General features: G+C 40.8%; 2 protein-coding genes across 3 annotated transcripts in view; one reads left to right on the top strand and one right to left on the bottom strand.

Moving 5' to 3' along the window:
• The window catches only part of LOC144662787 (fibroblast growth factor receptor 3-like), a 16323-nt gene extending 12540 nt beyond the window's left edge, over window positions 1–3783 (top strand). Inside the window, exons 17-18 of the mRNA XM_078523708.1 lie at window positions 650–749; window positions 2410–3783. Of these exons, the coding sequence (XP_078379834.1) occupies window positions 650–749; window positions 2410–2469 (160 nt within the window). The 3' untranslated portion in view covers window positions 2470–3783. The remainder of the gene's footprint in view (window positions 1–649; window positions 750–2409) is intronic.
• LOC144662821 (uncharacterized) lies at window positions 3773–17028 on the bottom strand. Of its 2 annotated transcripts, none has more exons than XM_078523770.1 (7): window positions 16869–17028; window positions 15474–15788; window positions 13624–13857; window positions 12223–12501; window positions 10759–11064; window positions 4964–5195; window positions 3773–3926 (listed from the first exon to the last, which is right to left on the bottom strand). In XM_078523770.1, exons 1-7 carry the CDS (start codon window positions 16933–16935, stop codon window positions 3875–3877), a joined length of 1485 nt encoding a protein of 494 aa, XP_078379896.1. In that variant the 5' UTR covers window positions 16936–17028; the 3' UTR covers window positions 3773–3874. The 2 variants fall into 2 exon arrangements, with proteins under 2 accessions (XP_078379896.1, XP_078379897.1); XM_078523771.1 differs by having other exon boundaries at window positions 13624–13854.

The following is a 17028-nucleotide window of genomic DNA, read 5'->3' as shown; positions in this document are numbered from 1 at the left end:
CCGGCAGAATTCCGCTGTTAGTCAGATTCGTCCTGTCAAACAAGTCAATACATAAATGTTATATATTGTTGTGGTGGATTTGTGGGAAAAATCTCGTGAAAAAGGCCCGTTTCACATTTAAAACCACCGGACCGGCCGGCCAGTTCTGACTAATGAAAAGCACCACGCATATGGCTTTTGACCTGGCAGCTTCTATACTGATAACGCAAACTACAGGTGTCGGTGTAGTTCTCTGATTAGAAATTACTCGCGCACAAACATTGAAACCGAGCCATGACCAACTCTGGAATAACATAGGCAGACGCGGTGGTTAGTTTGTTTTGCGTTCATGACAAATTCCCTCGCGTTGCGCGTAACGTTTGCAACTCTAAATGTTTTTGTCGGTCGAGAATTCACCGAACCCAGAATTTTCGACAGCTTCTGTTACTTAGTTAAGTTACATGACGTATCTTTGATGTTATGACGTAAGTGCTCTCGCTGCGATTGGACAGAATTAGAATTGAAAAGCGTTCTTATTTGGTTTACACTGATTTGAGTGAGACGTCGGAGTATACCGTTCTCAGTTTTGAAAAGAAATTTTAGTGTACGAGAACAGTCTTATACTTTTGGAACTGATTTTTAACCCCTATAATTGTTTTCTTTCTTGTAGTTATTCCATTATGTGGCAGTGCTGGCAGCAGGATCCTGAATCCAGACCAACATTCATGGAGTTGGGAAAAACACTGCACAGATTAATGACAGCACAGAAGGTGTGTACACAGGCGGCCCAAGCTCACAATTAGAGGAGTTAAAATATTTAACATAATTCTCTTTTGTAACCGTATGCGAAACGTGACTCTCGACCGGCAGCATATGGAGGTGTTGTGTTACAACGGTTCTCATTTATAAAGGTTTGTATGGGAGAATACGCTTTCGAATTTACAGCTAAATATAATGAGATTTTGACAATAAAATCAACTTACCTCAATGTCCTGTCGTTATGTCTGTTGTTATCTTGGTTCTCAGGCCGATCCGAGGCGTTTTAAGCGAGTTATGCAATTTTTGGTTTCCACTGCTAAGAAGAAGTAGATTTTTTCGGTTCGAGCGGCAGGCAGTCCGGAATCGAGTGTTCAGCCTTTACTTCTTCTTAGCAGTGGAAACCAAAAATTGCATAACTCGCTTAAAACGCCTCGCATCGGCCTGAGAACCAAGATAACAACAGACATAACGACAGGGCATTGAGGTAAGTTGATTTTATTGTCAAAATCTCATTATATTTAGCTGTAAATTCGAAAGCGTATTCTCCCATACAAACCTTTATAAATGAGAACCGTTGTAACACAACACCTCCATATGCTGCCGGTCGAGAGTCACGTTTCGCATACGGTTACAAAAGAGAATTATGTTAAATATTTTAACTCCTCTAATTGCGAGCTTGGGCCGCCTGTGGAATTCCTTGACGAGGAATGTTTTTTGGATCAGACAGCGACATTTCCACCAAGAATCGAACTTATGACCTAGAACTGGTCGAACGCTTTTTGACTAGGAGTTTCCATATTTGAACATGGAAACATGCTGTGTTTATGAAAGTGATAAATGATCATCGCAGTGAATTTTCAATTTAAGCAATTGGAATAAAGAAGCCTTAAAAACAAATTCAGGGCTTCAACGGGATTCGAACCCGTGACCTCCGCGATACCGGTGCGATGCTCTACCAACTGAGCTATTGAAGCCACACATTGGGAGCGAGGTCAATTGAGAGGAGTGAAAGTATGTAATGTATATGAAATGATTCATATATGATTCATATATCGCACCGGTATCGCGGAGGTCACGGGTTCGAATCCCGTTGATGCCCTGAATTTTTTTTCAGGCTTCTTTATTCCAATTGCTTAAATTGGAAATTCACTGCGATGATCATTTATCACTTTCATATACATCCGCAGTTCATATATGAATCATTTCATATACATTACGTAATGCTGTGTTTAGTTGTGTCGAAATAGGCCATTTCCGAGTTATCCTTTGCCTCTGTTACAAAACGGGTCTACGTGCGAAACCATTCAAAGGAAAATGAGTTTGATTTGCATGAATATGGACCTGTAGGTGAAACCTATTTTCATATGAATGGTTTCGCACGTAGACTCGTTTTGAAACAGAGGTTAAAGGTAACTTGGAAATGGCCTATTGTTAAACTTAATGTAAAGTGACGTCTTTTTTACGTCACGGCGTTTTATTAATTCAGCCTTTTTGTCAAAAAATAAAATTTGTAAAATTAAAAACTCGCAAACATTTAAGGGAGCACCGCATAGTAAGATTTTAGAGTCCCTTCGAAACTTATTCTTTCATTTCTAGTATAACTTTGAACTGCGGATTTGTAAATGTCACCTTTTTTGCTGTTACTAACTTGGCTTGTTTCTCCATTTTCAGATTTGTATTGACCTGAACAATTTTGATGTGAGTTACATCAATGCTCCTGAAGAGCAGTGATACCTGTTACGTCATGTTTATGGATGCTAACGTCACGAGCAACATGCAACGCAAAGGATTCTAAGGGCTAGTAGACCTGTAAAGTACCAAAGATATCCAAAAGAACGTCACCAAATCTTTGGACGCTTTTCCTCTTCGCCAATCGTGGAGTAAACGTCTTTACCACGTCACCAAGAAACAACCAATGAACTTCATAACAATTTAGTGTTCGTACTTAACAACCGAATAGTATTTTTTCACAGTCAGTGGCATAAGTTCCAGTTAAATTTGAGAACCGAGCCCGCGCTTTTCATCATCGAAGTTGCTAGGTAACATTATGTAACTTTCTTGCGCCATACTGACGTAACTGTTTACTGAGAACTCGCCAGTGTTAAAAATTGGACTAAAGAAAGAATTTAGTCGTTCGATTGCTTCAATGTCCTGAATTATCCCACTCACTGTCCTAAGAACATACCTAAAATGGAAAGTCATCTAGTCAGGTTTCAAAGAAAGAATAAGCGTGTTTTGTTTCCACAGAGGTGAACTGAACAAGTGGGATTCTGCTTAGAAAGTTAGTTATATTTGGCTGCTTCTGTCCATATTCGAGATGCCTTTTTGTTCTGTATCAAAACAAGTTCTTGCATGTGGAAATGAGTTTGATTTGCATGTTTCACTGCCTGTGCAAATTAAACTCCGGGAGTCGTTTTGAAACAGGTAAAGGGCGACACGTAAATGGCGTATTAGTTACACAAAATAGTGAAAATTGTTGAACAAATTTCAAAACAGAATATTAGTGTAGCTGTGATCTTTCAAAATTTCTCAATTTTGTGGTCTGATAATTTTTCGCAGTTGTATATAGCTTGAAGTCCAGTAAACTTAAGTTTGCAAGCTTGTTCTAGAATATTTTTTTAGCTGTATTTTGCAGCGCAGAATAAAAAAAAAATTAGCGAGTGATTTGATGTGTACACTCAGGGCTCTCGCGGGGAAGTTGTAGATGAGTTCCTTGTGCGATGCTGTCGGGTGTAAAATCCGGGGCAAAATTGTAGCGTTCGGAAGGGAAACTTCTTTTGATTTGAGTGATCGGGAAATCAAATGTTCTAGAAATTGGGATTGCTCTGTAGTTTACCAAGGTAGCAAGAAAAAAATGTAATAATAACTGCCACTCAGGAACAAGGCTTTTAAAGTAAAGGCTGGGAAAGATTAAGACGGACTTGAAAAATAAATTGGATGCAAAATTCATTAAGAAGCCTCTTACAAGTTGGTTTAATAAGACAGCACTAGTTTTGCTGCTGTTTGTTTAAAGGTTTATTAATGAGAAGGTTTCAAGAGAGGAGTTAATTAATACCAGGAAAAGAAACATCAAAGTACAGTGAAAGACCAGTAGTAACACTGATGTTCAGTTAAAGATTTCATTTGGAAAGCAGATTTACGATAATATCTCTTCGTCCATCCAATCGACCTTATCGTCTTCAAAGGCCCTGAAATAACAAGTTCAACACAAAATGAGTCGTTACATACTTGTTTTGCTTATATCATTATTTACTCGCCATTACCAGACACCAAATTTACAATAAAAATTGTGGGAATTGCGAGTATTATGATAATGCTTTTTTAAATACTGCTTGTGTGAACCAGTCAAAATCTGTATATTGAATGAAGACTGGGTAGACGTCATACTCATTAACATATTGGAAAAATAAACCTTCATAACTTAAAAACGCAACATTGAGATGAAGAAATATTTAACCATTCAACTCTCTAACTCACGTACAATCAATTTTGAAAGTATTGTTTCGGGGGTTAGGTGCACTTTAAAAAACTCGCGCTACTTTCTCAGCCAATCAGAAGTAAAACCAAAACCAATCGTGAATCGCTCGCGCACGTTTTCCCGCGCTTTGTGCCTGCTACGTGTATTTGCTTCAAGTTTTCATTGGTTTACTGGATTGTCGGTTTGCTTCGTGATTGGCCAGAGTAATTACTTTGGTTTTGGTTTTACGACACTCATTGAAAACTGCTCTAACAGACACTAACAACAGTTACATCTTGCAACAGATTTGTCACACCTTTGCCGAGAAATATCGAAGATAATGGACACGGGTTGAACGGTGTTCTCTCTACTTGGCCCTAAACTTCCGCTTGAAGAATTTCAAATCCCAAAAGTGAAAAAAAAACGAATTTCTTTTTGTAACAAATGGAAAAACAACCACTACGATATGATATCCATGTACAGCTCATTACGGCTTACTTGAATGCTCTGATATCAGGGTTTCATCCATATGTACAGCATACCACATGAAATTACTACTCGAATGGTCACACACTAGGGTTTCAACCACAGACTTAGTCAGAACTACACAGTTGATTCAGGAGTTGAATCTGGGAGTGTGTGACAGGATTAACTACTTACGCTTACTAATTGTATCAGGACGACAATTAAACACAGAATAAAAGGCATGGGGAACTACCTACCAGTCGTAAAGAAATGTACTGTTAACCGAGTGACGATAAAACTTACCTGTTGTAGTACAAACTTGTAGTGTCTTTTAAGAAAAGCGCGTCATTCTCTTCATTGTCATCTCTTTTCTGCTGGCCGGGAGGAATGGAATAACCTTTCTTGTCGCTATGACTCCACGTGACACAGGCGTATGTTATCATCATTATCACTAGCAATCCCACGATGCCTAGAGCCACACCTAATGCTCTTCTGTTGGTTACTTGATAAAGGAGCAGCAGCCTTTGATCAGATTCTGAAATGGAAAGAAAATATCATCTTAGCACAATTTAAAAGAAATTCTGATCATGATTAATTTTGCAAGCAAATTGGACGCTTGAAAATGAATTATATTTTACAGACTCCGTTCGAAATATATGAGACAACAAATGGTAGGAATTTCCCTGTTAGTGCTTCAAACCACTTTTTAACGCATAGGAAAGGTAGATCCCCCATAAAAGTAAAAGGGGCCTGGGTATACCCACAGGGCCCTGGGACCTAGGTCTCGTGGTCCCAAGATGCATCAGTGGCTTTTTTCCTTGTGCTTCAAACCCTTCGGTAAGTATTTTGATTTGTCCTGCCTTTTTTGCTAATTTTTTACCTTTTGCAGGCTATTCCTCTGTGTTTTTGCACAGTAGGTTTCTTTCTAGCGATATTTTCTCGCTCTCTAGGTATTTTCTTTCGCTGAAAATGTCCAGCAAAAAGCACAAGTCCCGAAAAAGGACTCGCTCCCGGTCGCCATCTTCGCGCCAAAACTCTGTCGCGTCACACGACGCACAAAGTGAAAGTTCTTCGCCAAAACGGCGCAGGGACCTAGAAGAAGATACTCTTCAGAGGATTTTGCACTCCATCGAGAGTCTTTCTGGCCGAATAGACTCGTTAGAAACCCGCTCAAATCAGCTAGAATCTGCTACGAGCACGGACCTTGATGCCTTGTCGCTAATGGCTGATGACACGCCAAGCTTGATGGAGTTAGACGTTCCTTTGACGTCCAATAAGTCTCTTGAGACTTCTTCATCGTCCATTAGGGCGCCAATAGAGCCTATTGAGGCACCAATTGAGTCTTTAAAGGCACCAATAGAGCCTATTAAGGCACCAATAGAGCCTGATAAGGCACCAAAAGATTCAAGTAAGACTGCCGACGAAGCAGTGAGCCTTGATCATGGTCTGTTTGACCCTGTTGCTCAGCCTACCTCCTGGAAGCCTTCATCTTCATTCTCCAATTTTTTGGAGTCTAATTTCCGGAGGAAATTAACATATCAACAAGCGCTTGTTATCCTGGAGGGCTGGGCCATACCTGAGGTGGATTGTTTATCCGCCCCAAAACTGGATCAACAGTTATTGAATCAAGTTCCCAGTAAACTGAAAAGGTATGCCCAAGAGAGAGACAAAGAAATGTTCACCCTCCAGCGTGCACTGTTAAATACCACTGGTCCACTTTGTGGTCTTCATGACTGCATCGAAAATGGTTCAACACCATCTTATGAGGAAATCAAATTAGCCTTGGAGCAAGCCCTTTGCCTCTTAGGCTCAGCAAATACCCAACTATCTATATTACGACGACAGAGAGTCCTCGCATCAATAAATAAGTCGAGGATAAACCTTGCAGAGTTACCTCTACCAAATGCCAAGTCTTGGCTTTTTGGAGATGATTTTCCCTCATTAGCCTCAAAGCAGGCTGAATTGTCTAGAGGCCTCACAAAAAAATTTGTCAGAAAATGCAACCAGGCCCTTTCCTAGGCGTGGCACTAGTTCCCAGTCTCAGACCAAGAAGCGAGGAGACACCTTCTCCAAATATCAATCTTCTGGGTATTCAAACACCTCTAGATTTCAGTCAAATTACCAGGGAACCCGTTCAAAAAACGGCCCCTTTCGTCCCCATTCCCAGAAGGGACGTCAGCAAGACTCCCAGAGTGCCTAGCCACTTGGAGAACCCTAACATCGGACCCACAGATCCTTTCAATTGTGTCAGGGTACAAGATAACTTTTTTCAAAACTCCTTTCCAAAAGTTTCCTCGATTTACCCAATCATCGGGTCAGGAGGCACTCCTAATTTCACAGGAGATCAACGAGTTGTTGCAGAAAGGGGCCATAGAGAGGACCCCCTTTTCAAGAGACGGCTTTTACAGCCACCTTTTTCTTGTACCCAAAAAGGATGGACCTATGCGTCCGGTGATAGATCTAAGTTATCTGAACAAGTTCATTTTAAACGAGCATTTCCAGATGGAAAATCTCAGTTGTTTGAAAACGTTGCTTTTAAAAGGAGATTTTATGACAAATATAGATTTAAAGGACGCTTACCTTTCAGTTCCCGTCCACCAGTCATCTCAAAAGTTTCTTCGGTTTATCTGGGAGGGCACTTGTTACCAGTTCAAAGCCCTCCCATTCGGCCTGTGTTCAGCCCCCAGAATCTTTACAAAACTAATGAAGCCAATCGCAGCATTCCTGAGGAGAAAGTCAATACGAGTCCTTATTTACCTGGACGACTTCCTTCTCTTAGCTGCTACAAAGGAGGAAGCTGTGAAAAACACTCATCTGTTAGTGACTCTCCTTCAGTCCCTAGGATTTATAGTAAACTTCAAAAAGTCATCCCTGACTCCTTCTCAGGTTATCACCTTTCTGGGTTTCAAAATAGACTCAACGTCTATGATGCTGTCACTCCCAGCAGAAAAGATCAACAAGATCCTAGACTCTGCTCACCGTCTACTAGCTCCTCAAAGGATCACACTACGAAACCTAGCAAGCTTAATCGGTTTACTCGAGTCCTCCCGGCCAGCCATTTGGCGAGCACCGCTCCATTTCCGCCACCTGCAATGCGACCTCATATGGGGCCTGCAAATGAACCGGGAGTCTTACGACGCCCGAATTACTCTGTCAACCAGTGCCAGAGGAGAACTGACCTGGTGGTTGGAAAACACCCGCAGTACAAACGGCAGCCCTGTACACCTGCCTCCCCCCGATATGCTAATCACGACCGACGCCTCCATGAAAGGCTGGGGTGCGGTGCATCACTCCCTCGAGACCAATGGCAGATAGTCACAACAGGAGTCCCTCCAACACATCAATTACCTGGAGCTAAAAGCAGCCTTCCTGGCCATAAAAACCTTTCTCAAAGACAAGTCTCACGTAACCGTATCTCTGCAAATAGACAACACGACCGCCATTGCCTATATCAACAACAAAGGGGGTACACATTCCCTCCAACTCCTAACTCTAGCCCTGGAGTTATGGGATTGGTGCCAGGCAAGAGACATCTTTGTGATAGCTTCTCACATCCCAGGAAGAGACAACGTCTCTGCAGACAAGGAGTCCAGAGAATTCAAGGACATGAGCGAGTGGAAGTTAGACCCAACAATCATCCAACCCTTCCTGGCCCATTGTCAGACCGACCTATTCGCGAGTCAACTAACAAACCAACTGAAGAATTACATCAGTTGGAGACCCGACCCAGGGGCCATCCACACAGACGCCTTCACGATAACTTGGACTCCTCTGCAAGGCTATGCCTTTCCTCCATTCAACTTGATATCCAAAACTCTGGAGAAGGTAATGATAGAGCAAACAGAGATAATTCTAGTCGCTCCAATCTGGCAAACGCAGCCTTGGTGGCCGGTTCTGTTGAGGCTTCTAATATCTCAGCCAGTTCTACTGCCGAACACTCCAACCCTCCTAACAGACCCATCCGATCTGAACAGAGTTCACCCAATGTATCCTCGCCTTCACTTGGCCGTGTTTCACATCTCTACCAACGTTTCCAAGCTGAGGGCATTCCGACAAACGTTGCCGATCTACTCATCGCAGCAACTCGTACCTCCACACACAAGACCTACGAGTCTAGTTGGAACCGTTGGTGCCGCTGGTGTTCTGGACGGCAAATTGATCCTCTTTCGTCATCTATAAATGACATACTGATTTTCCTAACAGAAGTCTTTAATGAAGGCTTAGCATACCGATCGATCAATGTCCTTCGATCAGCTATTTCTTCAACCCACCCAAAGATAGATGGCTATCCCGTTGGTCAACACCCTTACGTTACTAGACTCCTCAAGGGTGCTCTAAATAAACGCCCTCCAAAGCCCAGGTATTCACATACATGGAACGTTGACATAATGGTCAAATACATTATTTCATTGGGGAAAAACAGTTCCCTAACGCTTAAGGTTCTGTCAATGAAATTAGTTACCCTATTGGCGTTAACCTGTCCTGAACGAATTTCTACTTTGGCAAATTTGGATCTCAGACATTGCTATGTGCATCCAGAAGGGGTATCTTTCCAGCTCACTATCCCAAGAAAAACTGGCAGTGTGGATAAACCAGCAGAAGCATTCTTTGCCCGTTTTAACCAAGACAAGAAACTTTGTCCTGTGGAATGTTTCAGACATTATCTTAAATTGACAAGGAACATTCGACCAGTCGTTCCATCTTCTCTCCCTGATAAATTGTTTATTTCATTTAAACGCCCTTTCAAACCGGTCACTACCACGACATTGGGGCGTTGGCTACGTGCCTTTATGAGTGCAGCAGGAATCGACAGTAAAATTTTCAAAGCTCACTCAGTACGCGGTGCCTCTACGACAGCAGCCGCCAATGCATTTGTTCCACTGTCAACTATCATGTCTATGGCTGACTGGTCTTCCTCTTCAACGTTCAGAACTTTCTATTATAAACCATTGTATAACTCAGATTTTGCTACCGGGGTTTTAACCTCAAAGTAGTTGTAACATCAGTTACTCTCCAGTTGAACTTATTGTTCTGAAAATGTTGTTCAATGGACCCATAGTTGAGTTTATCTGTCATTAAAATGTTTTTGTTACATAAAACTTCGTATGTCCGTTCATATAGCGGCGTTAAAAACTACCATTTGTTGTCTCATATATTTCGAACGGAGTCTGTGAAATATAATGAGAATTATACTAGGGCCGCTAAGCGGCCTGAAGTAATAATTCGGATTATATGAACAGACGAAGTGAGAAATATATGAGGTTCCCTCCCTTTGCCCATCCCCTGTATGGGTCTTGTTTTATCGGTTTATTGTATGGCGTCAAAAAGCCACTGATGTATCTTGGGACCACGAGACCTAGGTCCCAGGGCCCTGTGGGTATACCCAGGCCCCTTTTACTTTTATGGGGGATCTACCTTTCCTATGCGTTAAAAAGTGGTTTGAAGCACTAACAGGGAAATTCCTACCATTTGTTGTCTCATATATTTCTCACTTCGTCTGTTCATATAATCCGAATTATTACTTCAGGCCGCTTAGCGGCCCTAGTATAATTCTCATTTCTGAAGCATTTTGAGTCGTTGTAAGCATGGCGCCTAGTTCAGGAATTCCCTGTAGTGTGATGTTAATCTATTAAAAAAAGAAAAAAAGTTAGCCTAGTTTTATAATCCGATGCATATGAGCATACGCGAAAAACGTTTGAGAGAATTTAAAGGTTTATATAATGCCGAGCCGAATGGGGGTGTTTACTTCAGTACACCACTGAAAGGGACAAGAAACAGTGTCAGTATTACAGAGGAAGACTTTGTGTAAATTTTGTTCCCTTTCGAACGAGATGTCCGTAAAAAGAGGTTTGAACAGGGAATGGGGATGGCCATATTAGAGTAGAGTTTATATGAAGTTAAGTGTTTTTCGGACAACGTGAACTGTTCGTAATGGGAAGGTGTCCGTATTACAGAGGTGTTCGTAAGCGAGATTTCACAGCCGTTTTCTATTTCTTTGTTCGGAGCGCGCTTTCTATGATCGAAATTTTGTAAAATTTTGTGGACACGGTATGTCCCCAATGCACTGCATACTCAGTGTCACATGATTGGTCTCATACCTGAAGAGTTGGAAGCCGCTGACCAGAATGCAACCGTCCTGCTCTCAGATTGTTTGTCTTTATTATGCAGAGTGATATTCAGTATATACACACTGCTGGGCTGCAGATCCACAAACTTATAAATCCCGTGTTTCTGGGAGATATTGCTGACTTGATGACTCCATTCACGTGAATCTAACGGTCTGAGTTTGAGGCTGACTTGAGCGGCAGTGAAGATTCCGTGAGCTGTGAGACGCCAAGTGACTTGTAAGGACAGGAATGACTTGTTTTGAGCTAACACGCTCGACAACAATGGATTTTCCTCCACTGTGAAGAGAAACAATTAAAGAAATTAAATGAATTTTGATGAGTTTAGCATGGGCCAATGAATTTCACTGCGCGTGTTTCAAAAGAAAAAAAATTGATCAGCCTGAGGTTAACCTCTGGCATGCGCCTGCGCCGCGCGTATGCGTTTGTTTCTTGTCAGTTTTAATTTCGAAAAGTAGAAATGCGAGCAAGAACTGGTCAGAAACCCAGAACTATTTTCAAAAAGAAATGACAACTTCATAAGGCAGAAAGCATGGACATCATAAATTATTCATAATCAGCGCAGCGGCAAATTTGAACGCGAGCGCGCCCACAATAAGAGAAGAAAGGGCCAAAATCGGCCCAGTAGCGTTGACAAAACTTGCTTCTCTGATTTTAGGGAGTAAATATCTAACAATGCACGCGCGGATTTTTTCATTGTTTAGTTTACCGCCCTAGCATGAACCAATGAGTATTGTCGCGCATAGCTAGATGGTGTTGTTGTTTGTTTGTTTGTTTGTTTCTTTTTTTTTTTTTTTTTTTTTTTTTTAACCATTTTAAAATAGTCTGATGTAATACTTTTATACCCTTTGTTTTGATGTAAATACTTTTGTAAATACTAAACTTTAAATCGTGGAGCACCTGTAAACTAGCTAACAGCTAAGTGTGTACTTTTTCCACGTTAAATAAAGTATGTATGTATGTATGTATGTATAGCAACCAATGAAATCATTAGCGTCTATGAATTAACAAGCGTCATGACATACCTATACACTTTCTTCAACTGTAAGTAAATGTCCCGAGAACAATAGGCATCAGTTCCACGCTATTTTAGTTAATACCAGAACGGTCAACATGTGTAACGCGCATACAGATCGATCTAGAGTCATTGTACTGCTCAGTAAAACATTTTGCCTTCAAATGTAAGCATTTTACATACGAATATGTCAGGGGAAGCGTAGGAGAGATCTCCCCGCACCAGTTGGCAAGTTGGAGGTGGCAAGAGCTGGCGCAAGTTAGAGATGGAAGCACAGAACAGGAGGCTGTGGAGAGAGACTGTTGATGGGCTATACTTCTAAGAAGGAGTGAGGGGGCGAACACATACGTCAAGTGGGCGAGGAGATGTCGTTTTAGTACTTTTCACAAGCCTAACATGTGCACAATTCTAAGGAAACTTACCTTTCTTTACAATAACAGTAATGAGCTTTGAAATGCTCTGCTTCTTGTAAGAAACCACGCACTTGTAGAGTCCTTCATCCTTGCTGTGTTGTACCACAGGAGTACCAAGCACATCACTGTGGTTCGTGATTTTATTGCGCATCACGTGGTCGTCTTTGTACCAGGCTAAGCTAGCTCCCTGGTGTGATGATTTCACACAGTAACTGCACTTAAGTTTGAGTTCTCCTCCATCATTAACTGTTATTAAACTGGGCGATGATTCCCCTTCGTTAAAAGCAACTGCGAAGAAATAACAGACGATTATAACCGATCGGGAATCAGAGGGCCACAGGTCCGTAAGTCGCATGTGTATTAATTGCAATCATCGTTAACTAATGTCAATTTATTTATTTTATTTAGTTTTTTGAAAAGAAAAACTCTTATCCTGCTGTTCAAGAACCTGTTTTTATAGGAGTATAGAGAAGGGTTGTACCTAGTGGAAGGTTTACCCTATTCCCCGAGCCATCTTTTACCAAGCGTTTACCAACCGAACTAAAAATTGGCCCAGACTTTTCCCAGGTAGGAAAATGTTGGCTAGCACTCAGGGTTACACTACCTTTAAAGCAAATGCCCGTTCACCCAGGGAAGGTGACTTTCTAAACATAAATAGTCCCTTACCGTATTTACGCGAATAAGCGCCGCAGCGCTTATTTGATTTTTCGCGCCTCAAGTGCAGCAACTAAAAGAAAGGTCTTTTGATTGTCAGTATTCATTTCTTACTGAAGTGAGTTGTCGTGGTTGCTATCCCGACAAAGTTCAATGTTAACAGATCTACAAATTGTAAGAGTTTTGGATAGAAAAAATAATGGTCGACTGGTAAAAGGTAATAACTTTGAACTGCGGAACTTCTTTTGAAACGAAAAGGAATTTCCAAGGCTGTTTTAGAGTTGCTTTGTAAAAAGTGCTATTTTTAGTTATACGGAATTCCTCAAATAAGCACCGCATCGGGACTGCGGCGCTTATTCGGGGACGGCGCTTATTAACTTTTTTGTCCAAAATGCGGCGCTTTTTTGAGGGCGGTGCTTATTTGGTGGTGGCGCTTATTCGAGATAAATACGGTACTCTAGAAACTAAGTACCCAAGACTCGTTTTTTAACCACGTCCCCGACTCGATAAGGCCGGGCACATTTTGGCATTTGGGGGGAGGGACTAAAGGTGGAGCTTGGGTTGAAAAGAAACCCGACTATTTTTTTTTTTTTTAATCTTTTGAGCAACACTTTTTCACGGAAAAAACAAATTTTGGGCCCGGCCTTCCCTCGCCCTCTATCTGCTACTAATTTAACTTTTTCCGCTTTTTGTGCTGTCACATAACGCTTGTCAAAAGCGTGACTGAAATTAAACTTGGAGTATTCGCAACTAAACCTGTATCGTTGGTTGAGTTCCCACATGGTTGGTTTGTGGAGACTGTAGATACAACATGCTTTGTCGTAGAAGCTGAAGGACTGGGGTGAAATAAAGTTCTTTTCATCGTAGTTGACAGAATCGAAGCCGGAGATGGTGATGGATGAATGCTGTGCAAAGCAGAAGAAACGACGGCGCGTGGTACAGACGCAAGAATGTGTGATTTGTTCACGGGCTGTTCATGACTAACCCCTGCTGATACAAAGAAAACAGCCGCAAAATATAATCCTATAAAGTCATGTTACTTACGGGAAGCTATGATAATATGGTGGCTGCTACATACAGGTAATCGTTTTTCTACAACTGTTAAGTGAGTCGTGAAAGATTTGTCTAAATACGGTTTCTGATGGCTATTTATTATTCACAACAACCTTTCATACTGATGCCCATATATGGTCAGGAAATCCTGCTTGTTCTTATACCTTACCGTACCCAAATTCGCAAGTAGCCAATTAGAAGCGCGATCTACTGTCCTGATATCCTACGATATCAAGTCACTGACCTGATATGCCAGCATATCACGGTCACTTTGAATTAAAGTAGTGTTTCCGTACGATGAATTGAAATGAGGTTTTACCAATAAAACAGAAACGAGTATTTTTAATTAGCTGGTGCTTACCAGTCGTAAAATGAGAAACCTTTCCCGCCAAAACTAAACTTGAGCGCGCTCGCCAATTGCACGATTTTTACCGACGAGTACTAAAACATTCACACTGAAACAATGGAGTCGGAGTTTCCAAATTGAAAATTTTGAAAATTTAGGGAATGAAACTCCAAACAAACGAATAAAAAAAAAATGTGAGAAGAGGACTTGATAAAAGTGTTGAAGACCAAAAAGTATCAATACAAGCAGGTCAACACATTTTGCACTGCGTGTCTGGCAAGCATGGCTTCAACAGAGCGAATAATATCACCGCCATGCTTGCCAGACACGCAGTGCAGAAATTCGTAATTTAAATTTAGCGGTGTTAAGCGGTCGTAAAAAGAGAAAAACTTTTCCGCCAAAACTAAACTGGAGCCCGCTCGCCAATTGCGCGATGTTTGCCGACGAGTACTGAAACATTCAGACTAAAACAGTGGAGTCGGAGTTTCCAAATTTTCGCTAAATTTTGATTTTGAAAATTTAGAGAATGAATCTCTAAACAAAACATTAAAAAAAATGTTAGAAGTGGAACTTGATAAAAGTGTTAAAGACCGAAAAAGTATCAATACAAACAGGTCAACACAATTTACACTTCGTACCTGGCAAGCATGGCTTCAACAGAGCGAATGATATCACCGGATTTTTGGCTGAATTTGGGTACGATAAATACCTAATCGTACCTTTTTGGTACGCTTTGGCGGCATATCAGGCTCGTTTGGTCTCGCCATGGGTATTTTGGCTCGATTGCGTCTCGCCAAAATACGAACCATGGCTCGACCAAACTCGCCTGATATGCCGCCGAAGCGTACCAAAAAGGTACGATTAGGTATAAATATCGTCTGTTGTTGTAAATTTCGATGATAAATTAAGTTTTATCACAGAACGCTAAGGAGCTGTAACTGTTTTTTTGAATAATGCGATTCACTTCTCTGCCGGTGTTTTTTATTTTGCAAAATGAAAAACGAACTCGTCTTGCGCTCGGAATCAGATCAACACCTTTTGGACTTTAACTGAAACCAGAGACCCATATGGGTTTCTGCTGAAACCAGCTCAAATCAGTATAAGCGCACCATTGATGTTCTTCAACCGATAGCGAAACACGAGAGACACTTTAATAGATCCAAGAGCGTCTATACTACGAAATTAGAGCGCGAGTCAATAAGCTTACCTTTCACATTCAAGATGGCTGTCGCACTCAAAAGGGTTTCACCATTTTCTTCTTTTATGCAACACGTGTAATTACCAGTATCATTGACTCTAAGATGGGTAACTTGCAACTTTGTCGATGATTTCAACAGCTTGTATTTATGTTTATTGATGCCAGGAGCAAGCAATCCATTTTCAGATAATACACGGCCAATGGAAGCTCTTTGAAATGACCAGGTTATTTTAAGTGGTAATTTACTTTCCGTATCTTGACAGGTAAACGTTACATTGGATCCCTCTGAAGCGATTGAAGTGTCGTAACTAAATACGAGACGTCCTAGAGTTAAAAAAGTAAACAATAGAGTTTTTAGTGGGAATTTTATGGAAATAAGCAGGATTTTGAACAGAAACCAGGTCATAGCCAACCCAGCAATAATGATTTGAGCTGGGTGTTGAGCAGGACCCGGTCGTTCACAGCAAAATTGAGCAGTTTTCCAGAAGAAACATAATCTTGATTATAGTTTTTTAACTTTTCTGGGCGATTTGTGTTTTTAATTTTATTATTTTTTTTGTCGCTAATTTTTGTCGTCGACAAATATCAAACTTCAATACAATAGTAAAAAAAAAAACACTTATACAAGAAAACTTTTAGCCTTGATCAACGTACGTTAAATTCTGGTTTTGCGGAACTCAGCATTCGAACAACTGGGCCTTGTTCAAAATAATTACTTAACCCTTCGGACCTGTGGAGCATTTTGATAATTAAAAATTGAAGTCTTGTGTTTATTAAAGTGTTTTTTTTTTCTTGCGAAGAAGTACTAAAGACGGAATCTGAATCTGAAGATTACAAATAAATACTACAAATCTCCTGTCTTACGACGAGCAGAAAGTTGTTTTGATTCTTGTGATTACACTTGTCATTTCTTATGTTCTTCTGAATCCGATTCCGACTCAGTTTTGTATTTTACTATTCCCGAGCGACATTCGGAAGAATTTAGCTCGGTAACAAAAGACACCGCTCCAAAAATACAAGTTAGGTTACACGTGAAAATAGACACATGATGTGTTTAGCCGTCGTATTTCTAAAAAGGTAAAATATTACGATTTAGTTAGGCAGGCTAGACTTGGGGTTAGCTTATATATATGGGCCGTGTGCAATTCATAAAAAGTAAGTCTTAAAGGAAACCGTCAGAATTTATGGAGAGTTTACCATTTACTTAAGATAAAAAAGACCAGAATAAATGAGAATTGCTTGTTTCAATCATTAGTTTATACGGCAGGCGTAATTGATCGAAAATGTTACATTTTCGTGAAAAGCAAACCTTTCGACTGCAAAAACTTTTTTTAACTGGGTAAGTCAGCAATAAGATGAATCAGAAGCATGAATTAAGAAAATAAAAAAGAAACTGTTCCCTACCTTCGACGGTGTTAGAAGAAATGCAAATGGCAAGGCTAGTCAGCAATACGAAACAAAAGGTCTTCATTCCGGAGCCATGGTTTAAATAGACTTTATCCCAAGTGTGAATGGAACGCAAACCGTTGCTTTCTGCATGCTTAATGCATGTTTGTTTACGACA

This window comes from Oculina patagonica, chromosome 8, assembly GCF_052425735.1.
Source record: "Oculina patagonica isolate OP01 chromosome 8, crgOcupat, whole genome shotgun sequence".
NCBI classification, from domain to species: domain Eukaryota; kingdom Metazoa; phylum Cnidaria; class Anthozoa; order Scleractinia; family Oculinidae; genus Oculina; species Oculina patagonica.
This window is presented reverse-complemented; position numbering and strand designations above follow the sequence as displayed.